Source organism: Parus major, chromosome 5 (genome assembly GCF_001522545.3).
Source record: "Parus major isolate Abel chromosome 5, Parus_major1.1, whole genome shotgun sequence".
Classification (NCBI taxonomy): domain Eukaryota; kingdom Metazoa; phylum Chordata; class Aves; order Passeriformes; family Paridae; genus Parus; species Parus major.
Genome location: NC_031774.1, coordinates 21072723 through 21099330, shown reverse-complemented (window position 1 = coordinate 21099330; position 26608 = coordinate 21072723). Strand labels below are relative to the sequence as shown.

Genomic DNA, 26608 nt, shown 5'->3' with positions numbered 1-26608 from the left:
GAGAGGCTGGGAACTGCCCTGAACCCCAAGGTGCACCTACGGGGCTGAGACATGAACTGGGGGCGCTGGTCTCATCACATGGGAAACCTGTGTCCACTGCAAAATACATATTCCATGTACAGAGCCACTCAGTGTGAGCTGCTCTCACACCCTTCCTTCCTTTATTTCAATCACTTGTGAGTGAAAATGGTATATACAAATGAATTAAGAAGTGCACAGCTGAATAAAAGAAAAATTAAATGCAAGATTCTCAAGTACATTCCCCATTCTACCTTCCCTGAGTGCAATTGTACTTCTCCATGCTTATAGGATGTATTATTTTTTTCAACCAGCAGCACAAAATAACAAGAATGTGAATAAAGTAGATCAGTGACCCCTTTCTACTTCATGCAATGATCCCACATTACAAAAGAATAACTTCAGGTTTTACTCCTTTATCAGTCCAGTGGGATGAGAGGATGGTTCTGACTCTCATGTAAAGGTAACTTGTTCCACTGCTTCTCTGCAAAGTGAAACTACAGCTTTTAGCTCTCTGCTTCTCCCACACCCAGGTGTCGTATCTGGAGGAGAAAGCAGACTAGTATTTTCTCTGTGCATGTGATCAAAATCAAAAAAATTAAACTATATTTATAAATACTTCTGGAAAACTATTTCTTGCCTTACCTTGTCTGCTGTATGTAAGACAATAAATGTTATGAGTAAATATATAAAACAGAAGTAATTCACTTCATGAACTCTTCTAATATCTACCATACAGTTATATTCAGCCTTTTGTACTCAGCAGTCGATTCTTTCATCAATCCCCTGCCCAAATCTCCTATTCTGCCAATAAAAAATGTATTGGTTTCATAAAAAAACCCCAAAAAACAACAACAAAACCCCAAACAAATAACAAAAAAAACCCCCACCAATCATTCAGTATATGGAGAGCCTCATATTTAATTATGAGAAATGGTGCACTTATAACACTTAAGCTGCTCCCACCTGACATTATGCCAGCCTGATTTCAGTGCAAGTCAGGTGCTTCTCAGAAATGTGATGACCACAATTCCCTTTGCTGAGGATCCACTCATTGTTAGTATAAAGAAAGAAGCAGACAACTATTTTTGATTGAAATAAAAATGCCAAAAATAATTTAAAAGGCTGGAAAGCACAAGCAGAAGGAAAAAAAATTGATGGCACTTAAAATGGTACTTAACACCAACTCTGTTAATATTAATTTACAAACACTGACAGCTAAAAACAGACTAGATGACTGTGCTGGCTTTCTTGGGATCTGAGAGCTGCTATATATGGAAACCTGAGTGACCTAATTTTTTCAAATTGCTGCTTTTGGTTGTCTGATGTTGCTGGAGACAAAAATGCTAGCTGAAAAACCAATGGAAGTTGAAGATATCTAGTGAGTGAACTGTGAAGCTGCTGGTACTGAAGCACTGCAACTCAGAACTGCATAGCTTCTGTCAGCCAGGTGCCTGCAGCCCACCAGGGAAGTTCAGTGGGGAAGAGTGTGAGACCAGCAAGGGAACAACACAGCTCCAAACTCCAGGCACATTTTCTGTCTGTAGAACTTTGGCTGTATCCCTGAAATGCTTCCAGCACCTTCGTTGTGCTAAGGTAATTTTTTGGCCAATGTGAATACACTTGTACAGCATTAGCACAAACCGAATTTTAAATATTGGAATGATTTGCTAGATTATCCATCCCATTTAGTATCAACCGCCTTCATGATTTTCAGGACCCCTCTCAAATGTCCACTAAAGCTGTGATAACTGCAGCAGTTGGTAGGGCAGAAAAACCCTAGACAAAAACTCAGGCTCAAGTTGTTTAAGAACGGGGTGATTCTGAACTCTTAAGCTGAAATCCAGTTAGCATAAGGAGGGAAGCACCTGGAGTGTTGACATCTGTCACAAGGAAGGAGAAATATTAGGAGGGAAAAGCGTTGCAGTAACTTAAAACTTGCTCCATCTATGAATGGGTAACAAATTCTGAACCATATTTAATGTTGTCACATTTCTCAGAAGTCACACCTGGAAACCATTATGAACTTTCCTTATTACATATGAACTTTTCTGGTGCTATGTGCTGGGGTTTTTTTGGTTTTTTTTTTTGTCTAAGAGCAAATTTCTGTCAATTAGGTGACCCCAGATGCTCAGATTGAAATGCACTCACCTAAGGCAAGGAAAAAAATGTGGGAAATATGGAAAAGAGGAAAGATAAACAACACCCCCAGAGTATCACATGGAAGTGCTGCACCTTAAGTAAGGTCTTTAAAGTAATCAGACCTCACCACTAAATAAGGCATTGATTGTTCTAAAAATATAAATTAACTGCCACTGTATCTGTTTGTTACTTGTGGTACATCTGGCAGAGAGAATGAGGCCTCATTAAATATTTTCAGTGTTTGATTCCTATATACCAACTAAAGATATACGATTTGGTGTCATCAATAGCATTAGAAATAAAAACTAAAATTATCTCCAGGTGTCTTTGGTCAGCACAATATTTTTACTGACATTTAGTTCTTTGTCACTGCAGAACCTGCAAAATATGGCATTCCCAACTCCACCACCTATGTTCCAACATCCTAGGTTTATGAAAATTATTGGGTCCTAACTTGTAATGTTATAGAGACTAGTTCCCTTAGAATTATTTTGGTACATATTTAGAAATTACAATGGCAGAATAATGCCTCAGAACTGAAAGTCAAGTAATTTTAAATTTAGGTACTGATTTTTTTTTTCTCTACCATTTGGAATAAACAGAGCTGCATTATCTCTTGAATTATTACAAGAGTCAAGGACTGTTGCTGTAGCCAGTGACTTGCATTAGGTTAGGCAAAATGCACATTATCTGGAGATATGTGTCACTTAAATGTTTTGCCTCTTTATGGGTAAACACAGCCAAGAGAGAACTGTACTTAATACAGATGTAAGTCAGCCTAATACCTGAGTTGTCAGAGTAGAGAACAAACTGAAACCAAGCCACTAACAGGAGTTATTAACTCCATACTTATTTTTTATGAACGCTTAAAACTAGCATTCCCCACAGTGAGATTCAGTAAAGATAGGTGGTTTTTTTTTTTCCTTTTTACAGCAGGAATGACATATCACTGAGCTCAGTGGAAATAAGTTTCAATCCCTGAATGCAGATGAACAGTCTCATCTACAGACATCTCAGCAGCAGTGCATCAATAAAGAGACTTCTCTTTTGCTAGTCACTGCTTACACAGATGCAGAGACACATAAGTAAAAGGGGTGGTGTATTACCACCATACATATGCAAAAGGACAATGATGCTGCTCAGAGGTTACATAAAAAATTTGGGTGTGCTCACTGCTTGAGTGATATTGTATATTTACAATCAGGCTAAAATATATTCATTACAGAAATTAAACTGAAACCCACCACATCATCACCCATCACTTCTACAAAACCTGTTTTGTTCAGTGCTTCGTGTCACAGGCAATATAATTTCCCAGGGTTTATAAAAATAATCTAGAATGAGAGAATTTACCTACTGGAACCTTTTGTGCATCTAGAACTACTGGGATCTCAGCCATCAACATTTGGGCTAAGTGAGCACCTTAAGAACTGTCTTACTTTCTGCACCACAGTGACTCTGTTGCAATCTGACATTAAGCCAGGCAGTGTCACAGGGAAGTGCTGTTTGGGAGACCATCCTCTAGACAACATAAAAACATGAACTTTGACTTTCATGGCAATGTTAGCACTGGTGATTAACACACTGCATACTCTAATTATCTTGATCTTTCAAGGTGACCATGGTAATTTCCTAAAGAACTTCAGAGACATCAACAGCAACCATGTTATTCCAATCACATATGAACATATATTTGATGGCAAAGCATTTGCTAAGGGAAAAAATCCAAGCCACTTATTTTGAGTATTTTGAGATTTATGAGTTTTAAGAGCAATAGGATGAGCAGTAACTACAGAAGAGATCTATCTTTAGCAGCTATTGCTGCTCTGCTTACCTTAATCATAAGTTAACATGGTCCTACTTAGATTTTGCTCTAAAATTAATGCAGTCCTTTTCTTACTGTTTTAATGAAAAAAGTACATATTTATACTTCAAAATGTATACTCCCATAATTGAGCTCTGAAAGCAGAAACTGCAGAACCTTTAGGACTGAACAGGATTGCCATCAAAAATGTTACAGGAAGGTCACAGGCCATAACTGGTGAAATATATAACAGAAGAAGCAATACCAAAGGAATTTGTTGCTTTCCACACACACAAGCATAAAAAAATACAACTGAAGAATACGCAGTTAATTTTTAGTGAAAAATTATCACCAAAGTGATAGAGCAGGTAGGTAAAAGGAGATGAAAACTAGAAGTTTTAATTAGAATTAGTTAGTTGTGCAATACAGATCTGTGATGTTTGCTAGGTCTGTATTTAGCTCAAGAGAAATACACCAGATGTACCACATATCCACTGTGCACTACAGGACCCAGGAATGATACAAAGCAGATGGGCAACCTATATCTGCAGAAGCATAAAACACTTCACAGCCTTGCTGATGACTTGAAAAGCAACCAGGCCAAGCAGTGGTCAGTTCTGCTCTCTCTGAACCCAACAGTACCACTCCTGATTTCAACCATGCACGACTCAGCCCCAGAACAGGAACACCAGTGGACCCCCAGTGCCTTTTACAGTTGTAGCACACTGGATGAACCACGTAAAATCTACCACCCACATATCAAAACACAGTCTATTCTGGATATCAAAAGATTGCAGGAAGTTCCCTCTCTGATGAAGTAGCTGTATGGGTACTGGAAAAGAATGAGGAGTGTAGTGCTCAAATTTTAAACTAAGCTTTTAGTGTGTTTTCTCCCTACACACACTGTTTGTTAATTTTTAGCTTTCTCTTTTAATATAAATCCTCCTTTAAGAAGCCAGAACTTACAGGACAAAAATAAACATTTTCAAAGGACAGGACAAACTACTATTTGAAAAAATGAAGTATTGAAAACAAATAATCCAAAGCAAAATTATTTTAAAAGCTGATTTTCATAAATTCCTCCCTTTGATAGCCAATGGCCCTTCTTCAAAAATTATGAGAGGCATGCTCAAAAAGGAATAGTCAAAGAAAACACTACATAAAAAGCTTTCATTTGATGCATAGCAAAACCCAGGATGATAATTTATGCCATCAAAATTTAGACAGAAGCACATAAAATGAAGCATACAGAAGTTCCTCCTTTTTTATTATTTATTCCAACAACAGTTGCCCAGTTAAGAGGTTTATATGGTAACACTGTTGTCACTGTAGAAGTTTTAAAATCTGATTTGTAGCAAAAAAGTTGCCTCTAAATTGGCTAAGCTATAGATTTAAAGGTTATCTCTTTGTCTCATCACAGCAGCTCTGATTAAACCTTTCAAAACATACAAATGGCAACAATACATAACCAGATTTCTTGATCATATTGAGAGAAATACCTCACCACTGCATAACAGACCAGTCCCTGATGAACAGATACAAAAATTCTCCTTATGAAATATAAAGAAGTAATAAATAAAAAATGGGAAAAAAATTAAAGAGAAAGACAAACCTATTTAAAGTAGAACATAATGGAGTTTAATAAGGGACACACATGCAAAACATCCTGAAGAATTCAGTAGGCTACTCTATAACGGAGCAGAAAATGTCAATCTTCCTCCCAGCATCAGGGAGGGGAAAATCAAAGAGATTGACTACCTAAAGCCTTCACTCACCACCCACTAAAATAGGAGCTTATTTTTTCATGATGCACATCTAGAAGCAGAAACTTACTCTATGATGCCAGGAATAGGGCCTAAAACATAGAAACATCTAAATATCTAAATGTAACCCCCCAATCCTGTTCAGTGAATAAAAGAAGACTAGAAAATGTCTCTTTCAGAGGACCTAGTTTCTATGTATAGAGTACGAAGGTAAGTAGCCCTCCAGTCTGAATTTCAGTCTGTGACGTAAGGATAATGATTTTTTTTCTGCTTTGGGGGAAGAGAGAAAAAAAGCAAGAGAAATAAGCACATAAAAGTCTGAAGACAAAGGCTTGTCCTCAGTGGCCTCTCCTTGGGCCAAATTTTTTTACTGTAGATAATAATTACTTATGAATTTCTTAACAGTAAACACTGACCCACAGTAGATCACAACATAAGGCTTACTATGAATATTAAATTACTAATATTTAGATCCCCGTAAATGACACTATTCTGAAACCTGTTTATGATTAAGCTGAAGAAAATGCTTAGTTTAAGTATCAACTAGCGTAAGCAAAGCCTACAGTGGCCTGCATTTTTTTGCTCTTTCTAGTCTTTCCTCTTTTCCACATGTCTGTTATGCTAAACATCACATATTTTTTAAATCCTGCTAGATCCTAAGTATCTATGAACTCAAGTCTAGAAAGGACAAAGTACAACAGTAACCTTCTACTAAGAAATGGCATCATATAGTTGAACTCTACGAGAGTTAATACAAGAGTTGCTCAAAGAGCAAGCCAGTGTTAACTAGTCAGGTAGGCTTGTCCCTTACTAATCTAAGAGGGCTTTTAAGTGCTTGGCAGTTTGCTTGACAGGGCACGTTCTACACAAATCCATTAAAAAGCAAAACTGTTGCTGTAAATAGGATTAAAAAAAATAAACTCTTGGTGTTGATGGTTGTGATGATCAAGATTAGCCTTTTCTTAAGTAAGGGACACCTGCAGAAGGTTATGTTTGACAAGAATACTGCCAGCCACTCTAGATTAGAATTCAACAAGAAAACACTCTCCTCACACTGCCAGAACAGTACAAAGCCACAGAATAGTTACTGCAGAAAGAATAAAAATTTTTGGAAGAATGTCCTTTCTCCCCAAAATTCAGAAGCTTCAATCTCTTCTTCTAGGGAAATGCTGAACTGTCCTAGTTTCAGACTCTAGTAACCAGAACAGATGATAGATTTTAAGCTTTGAGGACAGTCAGAGCACAACACAAACTCAGATGAACCAGGCAACCAACCTTAAAAGGAAAAAACAAATCAATAAAGCAGACAGATCAGGGGTAGTTAAGTGCCTGGCACTCCATGTCTCAGCGTGCAGTGCTCATTTTAATCTGAGCACATGGCATTGCATGCTGCTTCGAGACAACTGCCACATGACTCATTACAGGCTGAGGCCACACATCACCACTTTACAAGTTCTCAGATTTAAGCCAAGTTAATACAGGCTTCAAGGTCTCAGCCAGCTGCTAATGACACTAAACTACACATTGTCACTTTTCCCATATGTGGGGACCACTTGCTCTTTTCCAAACATGCTTTAATCAACTCACTAATCCAGTGTGTACAGCTCAACTAGGAACACGTCTGTGAAACTGCATCTCCCTTCAGATGTAGCTGGGGAATTATTACTCCTCCTAAAAAGGCTGTTGAACATATGCAGTTGTTGGAACTTTTTAAATAGGTCCAGCTCTAGATGGTGCATCCAATTAAAGTTCAGTAAGAAATTTTAGCAGCTGCATGTTAAGTAACTGCCACAGGCAAAGACAGCCTCTCAAACAGAAAGGAAGACACAGACAGTCACAAATTTCTCATTTTTCTCTACATTCTTGTCACAGAAAAGCACCACATGAGAAATGTCAATCTGATAACTGGAGTATCAACTTTTGAAAATTTAATTGGAGAGAGAATCTTTTCCCTTCATGCAATGCCTGATGTTTCTCCTCGTCCTACATGAACATGTAGCTGTTGCTCAAGTGAAGGAAAGATCCAGGTAACATATGAAGAATCTTTTGCACTGTAAAGGCAGATAAAAATGAGAAATGTCGTATTACATTTAGTTTAATACTGTACTGCTTTTTCTTAATGCTGAATGGTTTTGCATCAGTAAACTCTCCCTGAATTCCCCTAGTTCTAAATTCCCTTCCACAGTGCAATTCTCATTTCCTTAGTAATTCCAACCAGCAGCTGAGGCCAAGATTTTCTCCTCTCTCTTCTAGTAGCCAATGGCCTTCTGATCTTGGGAAAAGACAGAATGGATACAGAACACTAAATTTTGCAGGCATATCATTCTTAAAGAGCATGATGCAAAGTGAGACTGGTGGCTGTTGGGAGAAGCTGTCAGGTACACAGCCATGCAGGAAATAATCAGGCTATGTAGGATATAATATGTAGGATAGCAAGACATACTTTGCACGATGAAAGAAGCTGCAGAACAAACTCACCCATTAGCATATTTAACACATGCAAAAGACAATGACATTTGAGCAACAGAGATATACTCAAGGAATCATGCATTGTTCACAGAAACCTTTAAGATTCTTAATGTCTTTCCAGCAAGCAGCAGCTTGGAAGTAATGTGCGTAAGCAGTGGGTTCACAGCCTTTGGATACTGGTGTAGCTAAAAGTGCCACATTCAACATAGTACCATGCTCTTCAATTTTTCAATTTAAGAATCTCAATCTATACATTTTTTACATAGTTTTGACACGAAAAATACATGGAAAGGAAAGACAGGTTTCCAAGTGAGGCATAGCGATATTAGGGAAAGGTCATTCACCTTCAACTTCCTTCAGCCGCTCAAGAGACATTATATGAAGACTTTCCAGGGAAAGGTATGATTTATAAATCAGGCTCCAAGGAGTGAAAAGTACCAAGAAGACTGCATCTGGTCAGGTATTTTCAAGATCACATCACTAATGTTCTAAGCTTACTGCAGCAAAACGGACTGTGAGAACTGCTTCTTCCCTTACTGGGCTAGTGGTGCAGAAACAGTAGCACAAACCCACAATAATTGGGTCACATTTTTCTCACAGAGCACATTCTCACATAGATTTTGCCAAGATGTTCCACTCAGAAGGACATCTGGCATTTCCTAATACCCTCACTCCCCAGGGATGTTGGCTTCCACCAGGACAAAAAGCAGACCTCCTTCTCCCTATCTCCCACCTGCTGGCATTCTCCAAGATGTTTTCACTCTACACAAGTAAAATTTAACCTCCTCTTACTCCTTTAACACTACAGAGCCCAAATATGGTGACCTAGAGTCCACTTGTGTGGCACCCACAAGATCTTCCACATGGATGGTCAACTGTACAACCTTCACTGCCAGAGAAGCCTGACTGCCAGAGGGAGAAAGAATCCAGCTTGATTTTCAGATTCCAGGTGCAACTTGCAGGGTGAACAACAGGCACACAGGTGTGCAGGGCAGCAATAAGCAACTGAGTATTTAACTTTGAAGAATAACAATGATCTTGGAACTGCCACTGTTTCACACAGAACCCACTTTATGCTACTCCTAAATGACCAAGGCAAATTATTGCCATGATGTGTTTCTGAGAGCTCTGACAAGCTGTTCATGTGCTTCACAGAATTCTGCTTGTTGTTTAAAAACCCTACTGGTGTTGACTCTTCTGTTCATAGAGATGAACTTTACCATAAGGCAAGAGATAGAGTAAAAGCAACAGAGAAACAAATGGTCACAGATTTCACCCCTTTTGCTAACTCCAAGATAAATAAGAGTACTAATATATGCAGTATTCTCAATAAGGTTCTGCCTTCTATTCTAAGAATTCTGCCTTCTAATATGCATATCAAGGTGGGAAAAAGCTGAATTTTAAACATACAGAAGTGCTCAGTTCAGAACCCCATATAATTGATATAGATTCTGGCCTTTTGCTTCAACTAAAACACAATTAAATTCTGAGCTAAACTCAATATCCTTTGTTCCAAGAGTAAAGATCTTAGCGGATGTTTATTCCATTAACATTAATGTAACACCATTAACACTGTAAGTGGCAAGTATTCCTTGGATGAACAAAATACAGCAGCTTGAGAAGGAGGAAACTACTTTTACAATAACAATGCCTAAAAGGACCACATGCTACAGGAAATGGAACAAAAGTTTAGCAGTCTCTGTTGCTGGGACTACCAAGTCAGTCATCACTGGTAGGGAAAGCTGAGTTAAGTGAAAGGTGCATTTAAAAATGCAAAGTATTTCACATCCCTGCATCTTAACATACTAAAGAAAATTATGTGATGCTTTTGCTTAATGTTTTTGTATCTCAAATCACTAAAGGAACTTGAGGTGATTGTAGCTGTCAAACTTGTGTCAGAGGCTTAAACTGGGATGTTGATTTAAGGAAGTTATTTAATCTGTCATGAGCTTACTATTAGAGTTTCAAGCAGAGATTCTCCTTTCAGGCCTTTAGGTCAATTTGCTTAAAGATATAAGCTTATTAACTGTAACTTCCTTTAACTTGTAAGAACATAAGTGCTGGGGGATAAAGGGAAATGCATACACACATAAGCTGAAGCACCTTTTCCATGTTTTATTTTAAGGGGAAATACAGAATAAGCCAGGAGTTTTGGTTTCATGTGGTACAGAGTATTGGTGCCACAAGAGGGCACTAAAGCCACACCTAAAGCGGATGCACATTACAGAACTCACTCTGAGGAACAAGAACGAACTGCTTCCACAAACACTCCCTCTGCATACAAGGATTCGGGTTTCTTGGTGGCATGCACATACGCTCACAATGAATTCACACTACCTCGACTTTCCACAGAGCAGCACAAAGCCTTTTGTAAAAGCACTATCTTGCCAAAGATGAAAGACAGTGAGACTTGAAGCAAGTCATGTGTCATGTTTTTGAATAGCATCAGTCTATTAGAAAGATTTTGAATTTTGGTCTTGTCTAAAAGAATGTGAAGTGCATGAGCTCATAACCAAATGGAAATGTGAGTCAGAGGTAGATGCTTAGTCAGATAAAAATATTATGAGTACAAATTACTTCTGTTTGCCCAGGCAACAATTCTGTTTACACATACAAAGAAAAAGTGTTATCCAACAACAACTAAGAAATCAACATGTTTTGATGGCCAGCTGATCATCACACTAAAAACATGTTTCTTGTATTCTGTAACCTTTTTAATAAGGCTAGGCAACATCTGAATGTTTATGCCAGCTAGTGAAGTGCCACAGGAACAATCCCATAGCGGGAGAATCCTCTACAGACCTTAATATCTGATAAAAGCTACTTGCAATGTTTTAAGCCATAAAGCATGCAAGATAAATCTCAGCAATGCACCAGACTCAGCAATGCAATCAGACAAAAATGATGTTGGCTTTCTCTACTAGCTTAATAAACCACCCAAATATTTCATTTCTGCACCTTTGAGAGCTGACCCTGTTTTTCACATTAAGCTTTTTACACTTGTTAATAGACATCACTTGGTCCTGTCAGCTGTGTGTCAGACATGGCTGCTGAAGTTATCTGTCAAGCAACACGAAGTTTCTTAACCTGCTTCAGGAATGACTCACCCATAACCTAACAGCTGATGTAGCAACACCATTAACACTGCCTAGTCACCTCTAGAAGGATCACCACAGCATAATGCTGGAAGAATGAAGGCTTCCAATCGTTTTCTCAGGTATTTGGGAATAAGCACTGTGTGGGCTCTTGGTGTACAGCATCTATATTAGATGCAACTGCCTGAACTCCTGCAGCTGTCTAAAATACATGTCACAGATGACAGGGTTTGTCCAATAACTTTGGACACTTCACACACATCCTCCATGAGAAAAAAAAAACCACCAAAAACCTCTGCAGATTTAGAAATTCTTTTACAATGAAAACATATGTTTATATAAACTTGAATACAAGACACAAAAGTTAAATAGAAAAGTGTTGGTCTGAGATTTTTAATTGGCATTCTCATATGCATGAAGTGACTTGGGTGTGAAATATAACTTATCTATACCAGAAGTAAGTTACTGAAAAACAGTACCAGGCAGTAGTACAGACAGGAACATATAAGCAAGCATCCAAGAAGTCAGCGTTAGTCTGTCACACTTCCAAAGTCCTGTGCTAACAGCAAACTTCCCAACATGCTTGAGAAAATGCCTATTTCACTTACTTGAAATAAACACCAAGCACATACTGTAATCAAAAATCAGGCCATGAATTCAGATTTTTGATCCCATATTCCATCTCATGCTAGCATATATTTCCCACTGACCATGTGCTGGATTCTGCCGATGGCTCACGGCAGCAGAGCGAGGAATTCCGTGTCTCGCTACTTTGTTCAGTTTTCATGAACAGAGGCTTTTGACAGGCGAAGCAAAAACACAGCTATCACATGGGCCTACAACCCAAAGCACAGGAAGCCTACTGCTGTTACTTTCAGAAATGCTGAAGAAATGCTCATCAAAACAAGATATTAAACCAATGACATTCCAAATTCTTGGTAAATTTTTCAGCATAAGATATTGATCTCAAAGGATACAAATATTTTATGAAATGCCATCAAGTGACTAATAACAATCTCTTTTCAACTGCTTTCCTTGGACTGAAGGAGCACCAGAAGCTTCCCAAAATTTCAGGATACTTTTAAGTGCAAAATATGATTTCTGAGTACACATTCTTGAAATCATTCTGGTTTTAGAGACTTAACCTCACTTTCATAGAGCCTGCCAAGGTTCCTCTTGAGTCAGCTGAAGTTTACAATAGGGGGGAAAAAATATTTCCCCAAACATTATGCATATAAGATAGGTAAATCTACCCTTCTGTTTTTAAATTTTGAGTTTGGACTTAAACCACAAATCATCATCAAGGCTGAATTAACCAGTATCTTTATTTCACACTCTGCACAAGAATGTACAAAGAGTATTTAAGCTATTTGTCAGGTTTATATTTTTAGGTTTCTTGCACTAAAATAAAAGATGACCTAAAGGATATTATAAATAATAATAAAAAAAATTAAGACAAGAAGAGTCCTAGAAAAAGGCAAATGATATAAATACAGAATAAGACAAATAATGGAATACTGAAATTTCATGAGCTCATTAACATGCTAAGGCATATTCAGCTCCCTCTTGATTTACCAGCTTCACAAATTCCTTATTGACTAAAACCCAACTCCAAGGTACCAGATGAATATATTCATGCTCACTTTGCTAACTAGTAGCCCAAGCTGGCAAAAAATGGGCAACACTTTTCTCTTAAGCACTTTTGAGATGGGTTTTCCCTCACATTCAAGAAACACAAACTTCCTAAACAACATATGCTGTAACAGCTGACCTCAAAATGAACATCCTGGATCAGGAACCAATGCCAGCAGAAGCCAGGAATCAACCAAACTACATTATGACAAGTTTAAGGAAGAAAAGCATATAAAACTAAAGATGTCAAGGATAACTTCGGAATTCAGATACAACCACTGCTCGTTACTGTTTCTGCTCTGTGAATATACTTCTAAATTGCTTTCTGCTTAATTTCAAAATAGAGTAGCTATTACTAAGGTTTGACTGGAATAACTTTAACCTTGTGAGTAACAAACTTTTAAAAGATCTTAATTAAAAGGAAACAAACATTGTACTGTTTTTTATTTTTTAGAATAGTGTCTCATGTGATGAAATGTGCAAGTTCCATTACTGCTTACAGTATCTCCTAGGATTTTTCTAAAAAGGGCAATCTGAAGTTAAGAGATTGATTGTGAGGTACCAGTATAGGAGTTGACATTATGGATATCAGCAAGAGATCTACCAGCTGGGCTGCTACACCACTCACTACAGCCCACTCAGCCAAACAGCATTCATTTCTCTGCACAGCTGATGGGCTCTCAATCACAGCAAAATGCACAAGGCCATAAAAAGTAGTATTTTAATGGCATAATCCTGGAATTTCATCTATGATAGCATCATCCATATTGTACTAGGAGATACAGGAGGGCCTCCAGTCTGTGTTTAGACAGCACAGTTCTAGATGCTAAAATCAGAGGAGGTTTGTCCATGTCTTTTCATTGGAGAGGGAATTTTAAAAAACCTTCAGAGGAAGTCCTAACAATGCTAAAAATCACAAGCATTTCTCTGGTGAGGTTTACACTTGAAAATAAAGAAAATAATAGAAGGAAAGAAAAATACCTTACTAACAATTTGAGACAGAAGGGATTGGGAAATACATTAATAAATTGTCTTCAAGATTGCTCATGTGTATCATATTGGCCATATTCAAGTACAGATAAAGTACTGAAAATATGCAGTGGGATTGAATAAAATTAAAGAATCCATCTCCAAAAGCTATTATTCTTTTAAAATATAAGTAGCCATTAATGACAATAAACCATTCTGTTGAGAAGATTTAAAGAATTTTTTGCAGGGAGAGATTGGATTCTTAGTCATTATTACAGATTTCTGGAGTGTTAAGAACAGTGATCACAGGTCCCATAGAAATAATATAATGCTGACACAAGACAGTCTATTCCTTGAAGACTGAATTTTAGAAAATGATAACCAAAGTACTGAACACACTGAAAGGATATGAATTAAAACTAAACTGCTGTTCATCAAATTCTTCAGCTTTAAGGAAACAGATCCAGCTGAGTGTAAAACCTGAAGGGATATACAAAGGGGCTGTTGAGCAGCCTAGCAGTAGATATGCAATTCTATAAATACTGAATCTAGCATTCCTCATTTACCACTAAGAGATATTGGTGGTGCTGTTAAGGTATTATTGACAGGAAGTAATTTGCACTCACTGGAATCTCTCTAGATATTCAAGAAGTCATCCTCAAGCAATTATTTAATGAACTGTAACTTTTCCATTAAAAATAATGTTTCAGCCTTGATCCTTTAAAGGCAGAATGAACTGTAAAGCAAAAGGGTGGGAAAAAAAATCTCCAACTCCCAAGGCAAACAGACATTACTTGACTTGTGCTGTATCTTTCAGCAGTTCTTACCACTGCACACAGAAGAGGTGATGTTGTACAGGAAAGGGTAAAACTGCAAACAGCGGATCATCTTCAGGCTGCTCTCACACTCCAAGCACTTGGTTGTCAAATCCAGTGCGTGTCTGAAGGCCTGCAGTGCTCCACTAACGTTGTTCTGAGCCAGGTATGCGTTTCCTAGGCTCAAAAAAGTCAGGGGCTGTGAAGAGAAAAGCAATACACTGCAGCATAAAAGCATGTTTGCTGTTTGAAATTGAAGCCAACTAGGAAAAACCCTTAAGTTACACCCTCCCAAATTTGATGGGAAAGAATTCAGTAAATTTCTTAAACAGGCATTGCCTATTCTTACAATGGAGAACTAAAAGTTTGATGCATTGGTGGTAACCAAAAGCTGTTTTGCCATAGGGTTGTGTTAGGAGTTCCATCTTTCTACAATTAAAAAAACAGCTGTTAAATACATACAAACTGAAATGAAGCATTAAGTACTTACTTATAACCATCAGAAACATAATGCAGAGAATACCAAAGAACTAAACGGAAATGCGCAAAGACAATTTAGAATCATTAGAAATCCGCAAAAAAGCAAAAATATCACTAATGTTTTAGCAGGACAGATGCACTGCATTTGCCAGTTCAGATTTACCTTAGCAAAGCTAGGTTACTGAAAACACCACTGTCACACTAGCCTAGAGGGGTACACATTTATGGACTTCAATTCTTTGTAAAACAGTATTTTTGTATACTGCTTTTGGCTACTATCACTAAAACATGTATTTTTTTGAAAAGTAAAGATTATAAACACCTTTTCCACTGGGTAGACCTCTACACTTTAATACGGGCACACAGTAAAGCATTACATTTATTGGTTGACTGAAAAGTCTTTCAATCAAAGTAATTTGCCACAATTAACCATGCACTGCTGGAATAATAACTACAGCATTGTAATTTAGCAGTCATTTTTCTCACTGAAACATTTTTTACAATGATTATCTACAAATGTGAAGACTGAGCACTAGCTGAAGATTTTTCCAACCCAGCTTGTATTACTAAACTGCATTCAGAAAACGGTGCAAGCTGAGCAACAGGATTTTTTTCTTCTTTTTAACTGCTTTTGCTGATAGAGCATATATTTTACTTCCAGTTGCTGTAATAAATTTTAATTAGTATTTACTTTCCATTATATTCCAGGAAATACCATTCAAGTACAATGCCTCTTGCTAGTTTTTCTGGTACAATAGGCATCACAGAACTGAGTACACCTGAAAAAAACCATGAGCAGGCATTACTGTAACGAGGCAGGATCTATTACTGTTTTTGAAGAAAAGCCCCACTCACACATCATTGCCCTAAGGATTCCTAGGTTCCTCCCCCTCCAAGGCTGTGTTTTCAAGTGTTGTTCTTAAGGCACATCACTCAAGCATAGTTCTTCCCGTAGCTCCTTTTTGCACTTACCTACCACCCAAATGGACTACATTCCTTTCCAACACCTGAAAATTTGTTTCTGAATGCTACATTGAATAAACTTATTCTGGTTTTGGCTTTTTTATGTGCTAGGTGACTGATGGCCTGGCAGGTTTAAATGCTGTTAACCTAAGCAGAAAGGCAGAAGCACAGGAAAGAAAGCACTTGAACTTACTGAAGTGTCTCTAATGTGAGACCAAAATTATCTGCTAGAGAAAACGTGTTCCCTGCTATGCCATTCCCTCCCCCTTCCTTTTCACAACTGTTCTGGCCAGTCCAGTAATTCAAACAGTGTATACAGAAACTGTCTATCTGACACAGGTGACAACCTGAAGAACATTTATTGTGTTACTGTTCAGAAATACAAAAACCTGGTTTGAATCTATAGTTGGAAGTAAAACCACCAAACAACTAGAAAACAACACTTTTTCCTCTATGCATATATACAAAACCTAGGGACAAATAGAACTGTACAGATAAAAAGTCAAGTGTCAGAAAGATGTCTATACAGTCAAAGATCTTGGTGGCACACATGCTACTTAAAGGGTTTAAGAACCAAGATACAAAGCTGACAGCTTGACAGATCTCTGTTTTATTTAGGATAAAATGTTGCCAAACAGCAGGATTAAATTCCTTGGAGGCACTGCTGATAATAATAGGTTTTGGGAGGCTGAAAGTCTGTCACTGATTTACAAGAACTTCTCTAGATGTTTATACTCTCAACAATCAGCATCACCCCTGGTGCAGTCAAGAATTTATATGAAAATTAGTATCCATTGCAAATCACAAGCTGGAAGATGAACTGCATGCACAGGTAAGCACAAGTAACATGTACTTAGAAAATAATGAGGGGAAACACATTTACTGCTGAGCAAACATAAACCCCATCATCTTACCTCAGAGGCATTGATGGCCAAAGCCTTCAGCAGAAGCCTGCTGGCATCCGAATGAAGACCATAATGAAACAAGAGGTTAGCAAGATTGACCAGAGGGATGTCCTGATACTCATGTGGAGCCAAATTATATGCTTTTTGCAAACAGGTGATAGCAAAGGTGCTATTTCCAACTGCACGCCAGTACAATCCAGCTTCATTAAGCACAAGCCATAGAGGATCTTCTGGCTATAGGAGAGTCAGGGAAAAGGATAAAAACACCCACAAAGAGGTGTCTCAGGAAGATAGAAATGCCTGCTTTATAATAAGAAGCAAACAGAACTCACTCTTGCATACTACATTGTTAACCAGATACAAATTAGACTTTGCTGTGACTATAAGCAGATTATTCAATCTGCACCATTCTACTCAAATGGACAGGATTTACAGACAACTGTAATTTAGTAGCAGCTCTTGCTCACACTACTCACATGAATGCTTTGTATCATGACCACAAAATCCCTTAAAATGTACAAGTGATAATGGTTAGTTCACTACAGGAAGCAAGGCTTGTCAAGCACTTCAGAGTCTTAAAATTATACAAACACAGATCACAGACCTATGTAAAATGCTGGAAGTTGAAAGTCAGGCAGCTATTAAATTACAGTTAGATGTGCTTTCAGATCCTCTGTCTAACATTACCTTTCCCTGTCAATTTAAGGTTACACAGTTGTTTTTTCTTAGATTTAGTTATCTATTTGTCTTATGAAAGTTGACAATTGGCATGCATTAGATACTGTTTAAAGATTATAAAATAGCAAGCAATAAGTGAGGGCAGGTGAAAGATTGGAGGAATTGTCAAATACACCTTGAATGTTCCTTCCTCCTCTTTAACCTACAACAGCAAAAACAAGCACTCAGCCTAAAGGAGAAATAGCAAAATTTAAATATACTGACAGGTTGACAGAGGTAGGTAAAACACCCACTTTCAGATGCACTTAGAAAATATTTAGAAGCATGTTCTAGTTTTTAGTATTTTCATCATTCTGTACTACCCAATTCTACAAAACATTTACAGTATAAAAGCAACACCTGAAATGGATGTCCAGTCCTAACTACATGTCTGAAGCCTAAGTGCATGCCTGTGTAGGAAACACGCAGCTAGGATTAAGGAAGCAAAACAGTGATACTATGTTGAATTAGTCAGTAAAAAGATGTTTGTTCCAGGTTTTAAAAACCCCCTCACACAGAAGTGTTCTAACTATGGCTCCAGAAGAACTGGAAGAGATCAGCATGATAGCAAGTTCTTTGTTTGGAGTTTCATACATCATCTGTGATTTCAAGATTATTAATGACCCCTGTTTTGAAATGCACATACACAACATTGCTTGCATGTTGTTCATTCCAAACTCCTCACTGGAGTTTGGATAATAATAATGAGAGTAATAATGGAATTACTCTCCATACACAGGTCTCAATCACCTTTCCAAATCGTCAGCAAGTTATTAGTATTTTGTCTTTCCCAATACAAAGATGCTAACTGTGGCATTCCTGCTCTAAGTAGTTTATCATTACAACAGGAAAGACACAAGCCTGTTCTTACATCAGCAGACAGAAGTTCAGGCTTTTAGCATGACAGCAACAGAATACTACAGTTAAAACCAAAATACTCATGCACTGCAGAGCAAGATATTAGACATGTATAGGACTGTTCTGAACAACATAATAATAGGAATCAACTCCTACTGCTCATTTTTCTCCTGGCTAAGACAGATGCACATAGTAAATGGTACTGATTTTAGACTAAAAAAAAAAAAATCTACATATAATACCTTGACACAACTTCTGCAAGAAAGTTAAATTGAGAAATATCAGCTTGACATGTCAAAAAGAGTCAACGTCTCTCTCAATGCTTCCTGTCATTTGACTCTCAAAGGCCCCACGCAAGATGGAGGTGGCATTCCACAGGGTTCTATACAGAGGTACATTCTTTGCCCCAGAGTGCTAATTATCCTGACAGAAGATTGACAGAGGGTTGGTTTCCTTGGAGGGAGAGTAGGGGGAAAAGCAGGGTAGTGGGAAGGAGGAGGAAGAGCACAAGGCAGGCATGCAGGAAGGGGTGGCAGACGGAGGAGTAGTTCCAAGGTACTTCTCTCAATTAAGCAAATGGCTGCCAGAATTAGCTAATATATTGCTGCTCCATATCCTTGCAACAAGAACAAACAACTACAGGGCTGTTTCATGCACATTAGGCTAAATTAGATACATCTCTATATATTTCTTCTTTACTTGTAAACATAGATTCTTAAGTCAGTCTCATCTCAGTTACAGGCAGCAAATAAACTCCTTTCTAGTGTGTCACTGACTACTTTAGAAGTACAAAAACAAATCTCAAGTACGAATTCCGAATTCATCTCATGTGACAGTCTGACATACCTTTTTCATGGCATGATCTAGAAACACTCCTATCTTCGGCAGTGTAAAAGTTTCATTGTTGATACGAGAATGTAAAACCTGGAACACAAAGATTTGTTTTTCCCCAAACTACTGAATAAATTTTACAGTCAAGATCTACCTATAAGGGCCATTCAACACTTGCTTCCTTAAATCTCTTTAGCAAAGGGAAGATAAAGATATTGTACTAAAAAGAGGATGTGAACACGTAACACCTGAAGCAACCAATCTCCAGAACACAGTATGAAGGCCTTGGTACAATGCAGTAGTAATTGGAAAGGAATTGCATCAAGTGACTCTTAGATTTAAAAGAAAGATGTGCCTTCAAAGAGTAAATGAAATTTCCCATTTTGTGTGCTTTAGGTCAGCATCTGAAAGAAGTCAGAAAAATTAACCCTTTCTCCACTACTATTAGAGAGAATTTGCCCATGTTTTTCAGAAGTACTGATTACCTTGAAATATCAAAATCTTTCATGATGTGAATAACATTTTTAAGGAAATAAAGAGGAGGATTTGAAACAAAAAGAAAACCAACAAGAAAACATCTCTTACTTGTCTTGCTTGATCGTCTGGCATCCTGAATTTCAAATCTAGATTAGTGTCTAGTTCCTTGACCAGTATGTTTAGAGATTCATTATTACGAGCATCAGTAATGGAAGAACAATCTGGTGCCTGTGCTTCTCCATGCTCAACAGTATCTCTTGAGATATTCAGTATTGTCTGGATTCTAGCAATAAGGAGAACCAAGACAAATTAACAGCATGTGCTGCATGTCATCATGTAGAAACACAAAAATCTGCTAAGCCTTATACTGAAGACTGCTATCAGACATGAGCTGCAAACATGAAAAACTTGGGGATCACCCTTCCCTTGAAAAGTAATTTGTAAGGTCTTTACATTTTTAAGCACATAATAACAAGAACAATAAACAGTGCAGTAGAGATAACAGAAGGTTCTCATATTATGCTAATATAGATTCTGTGAAGTTTAGGACTACACAGATATGTGACCATAAAAAAGCTGAACTTTTATGCACTAAAACTTGATTTCAAAATCTTCAAGACGTAGCCAAATTACTTACAAAGAACACTCTAAGATGAAAACTGGTTTTTTCCAAAGGAAGCTGCTGGATGTTTGTAGATGGTAACCTTTAACACAAGCTCAAGACTAGTATTATACTGACTAGGTAGAACAAAATAGCTTTTTTACTACCACAGTTATAATGTAAGCAACTAGGGTATTAGAACATTGCATTGATCTATGTAAGTTAGCTATTGCAGTACAGACACATTTGTTTTATCCTATATAATAACAAATATTACTGACTCTTCCATGACTAAGCTGATTTTCTACCTCTGTCTCAAAGGGATGAGCTGGAGTTTTCCAGTCCTAATCCTTTTTTAGTGTTGTCTGGTCTTCATCATTTTCTGTTATCATAACCAAAACACTCAGAGGATGTATGTAATGTACAAGAGTTAACTGTAGTTATTAAATAGATGCTCACCTCATTCTCTCTGTCAAGGTTTTTTTTTTTTTTCTTTTCTGTTAATATATCCACTAGACATTCAGACTTGTGCTTTTTTTTTTTTTTTTTTTTTCTGTTAATATATCCACTAGACATTCAGACTTGTGCTTAAATACTCATTCTGACTGTAATTAAGGTGTTCACCCTGGACTAACACTCAGGGAAGAATCACCACGAAATTGGATCTGGCTATTACACTTACAGCAAAGACAACAATCAAGGAAAATACCTTCCTTCTGTGGAAAGGCCAGAGAAAGAGGTGTGAATAACTCTGCTGTTGATGACTAACTGCATTCATCCTCTCCAGAAAGAAAATACTCACTCAAAGTGAAGATTTACAAATATAGCTTTTAAAAATCAACACTTGCCTGAATCCCCTGTTTTCTGGAGGTAAGAAGTAAGTTGGTAGTTCTTCTGGATGAGGAATTTTGGGGAAAGATTTCATGCATTCTGACCGCTGAGGCCAAAGAATATGCTGTTTGTCCTAAGGGGGAAAAGAATTATTTTTTATTATTTTCTCAACATTTTTAATATTCTAATGAACAAAGTAATAAAAGGGATATTAAAGGATAGTCTGAACAAAAATAACAAACCCAGAGATCTTTAAAACTTTTTTTTTTAATTAACATCAGCAGTTGCAATTTCTATCTTTACTTATCTGTATCGCTTTACATGCAGCAGATGTTTACAGATGTTTACAGAACTCCCTCTGTGCTACACTACTTTCAAAGGATGGGAAACCCGTACAGAGAAACTAGACAGATGCTTGTATATTGAAGAAATTCAGAATGCAACATTCTCCAGTGCTGTCACACATCAAAACTGTGGCCCAAATGTTAAGAAGTTTCACATAAACAAGGAGAGGATTCACTTTCACCCCTCCTCTATGAAAGGGAAAAGCTCATCCTCCTTCACTCACTCTGCTGGGCTCCACACTCCACACCGAAACAACAGAACGAGCCACAGGGGAAGACTGCAAGGACTGGCTGTGAACACTTTGGTTTGCATGAAGATCCAAATTCATGGATGTCATACTAGAAGTTGAAGAGTCTTCACCAAACTAAAAACAACAGAAGCATAAATTTTAATTAAGGAGATGGTACATTCCTTGTTGAATTTCTCCATGTTACTTCCCCTCCCCACTTAGGTGGTTAAGCCTCACTGATGAGCTGAAGTGTGGGTAGCAAAAAAACCAAAAAGGATTTAAGCCTCTTGATCCACTCAGACCATGCAAGAGTAATATTCATATTGTAAATAGGTCAACAATGAAAACACAAGTGCAAATCAAGGAAAAAAATGCTAAAAGGTAAAAGCAGATACTTGTAATAGACCACAAATAATATCTACTTATCTAGATCGCACAGCTCAAGATCAAGGCTTTCAGAATTATCTCAATAATCTGAATTTATAATTACTATAATAGGAAAACCAATCAAAGACAACAAGAAGACAACAGCAAAATTAAAAATAATTATTCCTATTTCTTAAACTAGTTAAGGGGAAACTTCAGAACAGATTCCACACTGCAAAATAACTGAAATCATAATCCTTATCTGTAGCTCTAACACAGCAGACGAGTTGATCAGGTGGCTGTAATTCTGTATTTTCAATATTAGTACACACTTTGCTTCCAAAACTACTTAGTACTCTTGTAGCAAATTTTCTTGGTGCAATAATACGAAACTAAGGCTTCGGACTAAAATGAAAATTTTGAATTCAATTTATTTTCTTTTCTAAGTAAAACAAAGTCTTTTACAAGAAACCCTCTGCATTTCTACAGTTCACAGTCTCTCAGCTTGTATTAATATCAAAAGGAATGCACATTAAAATACTTTGCACTCTGGAAAAGAAAGAGACTAAGATTTCTCACTATAATTACCACACCCAAAATGTAGTCCTTTTGTCAACCCTGAAAAAATTGAAACTATTTTACTAATAAAGCAAATGGGATGTAACTCGAAGCAGTGGTATCAGTTCACAGACAAACCTGAACATATTCCACATTTTCAAAGATGTCTCCGCGGTGATAACGAACAGGCTGATCCCACTGACAGTGCAAGCTATGCTGCTGGTTGCCCAATCTGCAAATCTGATGGTTCCCTGCAGAGCACAAAATATTTTTTTACACTAGAGAAGTGTGGTTTCTGAGAAGACAAAGACAGCATACAGTCAACCTCTCCGCCCCCAGTCTGGTCAATCCTTTTTATTTTCTCCATCAACCCAGAGGAAACTCCAACCCCAAAAGACTCAAAAAGAATTCCCTGTTTGAGAACATACTGCAATCTCTCGTTTTAATAAAAAAACCAAAAGAGCCACTCAGGGACATCTTAATATATGAATAAGTTATTTCCTGACACTTATCTGAGTATGTGGCATATTTCATTGCTTTAATGAGCATGAACACTAAGAAGTTGTACCTAATTGAGCTTCTTTTGCCATCTGTGTCTCATGAATGATGTTCCTCAAGATTTGTTCCTCCTGGATGAGCTTGTACTTGTCTAAAACATCTTGTTGCCTAAGGTAATGGTCATGCTGCTTTTGATATTCCTTTAATTCATTTAATGTTCGCTGAAGTGATCTTGGAAATTAAACAGAGAAGATTTACTTTGAATGCTTTCTAGAATATCACCTTTTCCTACATTCTTGCATATTTTCAACTCTAGGTTCCTTAAAGAATTCTTATGCTTAATTCTATTGCATAATCAAAGAAATACAATAATTTAAAAACAATTCTTCTTGAAATGTAAAAAATTGCTACAACAGAACTACAGGGGTTTCATTGTATGCATTGCCACTGGGATACTTTAGTTACCTATGCTGGGCTTCCAATTTTTGCTCAAGTTTTTGCTGACATAGGACAGCATGCTTCCTTTTTACAGCTTGCTCAAATCCTGGTTTGGCCTGTAGAGCATGATCATAACACAGGACTGAGTGGTTGTACTCTCCAAGCATCTGAAGAATGACCAAATGAGAGAATTAGCCATTGTGCAGCAACATTTAATAAACAATACTCAGTTCTTAAAGATGCCATTAACTTCAATTTTATTTTATGGTAACAAGCAGCCTGTCATTTCTGACACTCAAGCCACTATATCTATTAAAGAAAGGCTCCAGAAGAATTTTATTGGAATTTATTTCCAGGTGCAAATAAAAGCCTTTGCTAAAAGACAGACTTTTGAATAAAAGCATCTTGACAGAATCTTAAGCATTAAGCATGAAATGCACATGGAGCACGAGACACACTGTAAAAATAAAGCATTACAAGTCAACCCCAAAAGATTAAGTAACATTTAATTTTCTTCAAGTCTTGGAAAATAAAGATTATATTTACTGCGTATATATTTCCTAAAGTGTAATAGCTGGTAAAGAAGTCACTGTAATCCAGAGCTGCATGAACCACAATAGCTGCATCTGCAGAGAAGTGAGCCCGGTGCAAAATATTTGCCAAATTTACCAGTGCAATGTCTTTGTTTTGTCTAAAAAAAAGAATATAAAAATGGGAAAAAATTAAAAACTAACATTAAAGGAAGGTAAGACTCTAAGAATCATGCACAAGGATATATTAATTTGCCAGTCACACATTAAATATATCACTTACTAGAAAAATGTCTCAACTATTTATATGCCTAGTATAGCACACAGAGACCAAGAACAAGTAACACAGATTACTGCTTAGGATAACGTCTTAGAAACCAAAACCTGTTTACTAATTAGGATAACTAGAAAAGCAATCTGAGAATAAATCCTTATTAGCAATTCTTACCTTGAAGAAAAATGAAGGGCACGCATGGCACATTCTACTACTTGGTATGGCTCATTCTTTATTCTCCAGTAAAAAGAAGCCATGTTATAGAGTACCCAGGAAGAAGAGTTCTGCAGTAAAGAGAAACACATCAACTGTACTAGCTACTAACACATGAACTAAAAGGTTAATCAGGGCTTTAATTACTATAGGATGAAAAGCAGAGCACCAAAGTTGGTGCTCAGCTGCACTAAGCTATCCTCTTCCACTGGAAAGCTGCCATTTGTCATATAAACAGTTGTCAATGTTTAGGAACACTGAACTAGCATAGTAGTAATGCATTAAAGAAACAGAATTTTTGCATTTCAGGCAGCTAAAAATACAAAATGAGGTGAGATGAGAGGTGACAGTAGTTTAGGCATCAGCATCTCAGCTGGAGTTCAATGAGGGTTCCTAGATTTTGCAGGAAGACATTCAACAAAAATATACACACTTCAGTACTGTTGTTTCTTCTTTGCTCTTGAAGTACCTGCATTTTTTGTTTAAAAACTCTTATTACCTTGACAAACCAGTGAATGTGGCTTGCCAGACAACATAACTACATAAGTCCTTAAAGGTGACAGTAAGTATTTATTTACTGGCTTTGCTGATGCCTTCTCCTGCCTCTACTTGCCTACCAGAAAATGGTCTCAGTTTGCCTTTTGAAATTGAATTGTAAACCAACAATACACGTGCAAAACTAGATCTGACTGCTTGTACAAGGTGTATCTAAACTTGTGAGACCTTTCCAGCAGTCTTTTTTGTGTATCCAGCAAGATTACAGTTTCATACCTTCATGAGCCCGTCATAAATACGGTGACCTATTTCCTCTATACTTCTTCCCAGCCTCCGTGATAAGTATGTGAAGATTGGATCTTCTTTGGGCAACAGGGGTGCAGAAAGGTTAACCCTTTCTTGGACACCCTAAAATAAAAATTTGATACAGATATTTGCTGACACTTAAGAGTAGACAAATGAAACCAAAAGCATGACTCCCAGGAAAATGTGCAGCTTGGTTATTTTACAATCTTATCTTGCTTTCAAGATCTCTGGGAATTGATAGAACAATCTCACCTCTGACAGATAACTTTATATCATTGCAGATAGGAAAACAGTAGAAGCAGCCAAAAGCAGCCTCTGCTTGTGAGTTCTACAGGGGAAATATTCAGTTCTGGTAGCACTGTGTATCTGGCAGCTCCTGATTTCACTAATGACCACTGAAGCACTTAAGTCAGGGTTGTCAGATGACATGCACACAAGGGAAGTATCCCAACACCTCTTCTCTTCCTTTGTTCCCCAAGCATAAACATACTTCTTTCAAAAATATATCCAGACCCAGGAACAGAGCTAAAAAACTCCACTTAGTGTTTAGCTCTAAGAAAATCCTTATTTGTTGATGAAAATACTTGCAGTAAAATAAATATCAAGATAAAAGCACTAAAGCTGAATCTGCATTAGAAAATCTGCTCATATAATGCTGTTGACCAAACCAATTTTCCTACTACTCTTCCATTCTAACTTTTCTAAAGCAGCTGAACTTTGTGCTAGTAGGGGACAATTATCTCATCCTCTGGGTTAGGGCTTGGCATTCAGATACCAAACAGACATTCACATTTGTTAGGGGCTACCAACAAAACTGCAAACAATTTTTTATCCTGAATCTTCATACATTTTAACGACCCTGTTCAGCACTCTCCAACTTTCAACTGAGACAACTCACAAGCTAGCAGTAGTCCCAATGAAAGCTTCAAATTTGCTAATGAAATGTGTTATGAAAACAAAATACTCCATTTTCCTAAAAATAAGGA

At 37.3% G+C, this 26608-nt stretch overlaps 1 protein-coding gene across 1 annotated transcript in view; it reads right to left on the bottom strand.

Annotated features, from left to right (window-relative positions):
- TTC17 (tetratricopeptide repeat domain 17) overlaps positions 1-26608 on the bottom strand; it is a 54021-nt gene that overhangs the window by 12218 nt on the left and 15195 nt on the right. The window contains exons 5-16 of the mRNA XM_015630381.2: positions 25593-25724; positions 24783-24892; positions 24351-24495; positions 23832-23971; positions 23437-23597; positions 23007-23119; positions 21939-22079; positions 21388-21503; positions 20047-20221; positions 19477-19554; positions 17065-17289; positions 14720-14906 (exon numbers count right to left, since the gene is read on the bottom strand). Coding sequence (XP_015485867.1) covers positions 14720-14906; positions 17065-17289; positions 19477-19554; positions 20047-20221; positions 21388-21503; positions 21939-22079; positions 23007-23119; positions 23437-23597; positions 23832-23971; positions 24351-24495; positions 24783-24892; positions 25593-25724 — 1723 coding nt within the window. The remainder of the gene's footprint in view (positions 1-14719; positions 14907-17064; positions 17290-19476; positions 19555-20046; positions 20222-21387; positions 21504-21938; positions 22080-23006; positions 23120-23436; positions 23598-23831; positions 23972-24350; positions 24496-24782; positions 24893-25592; positions 25725-26608) is intronic.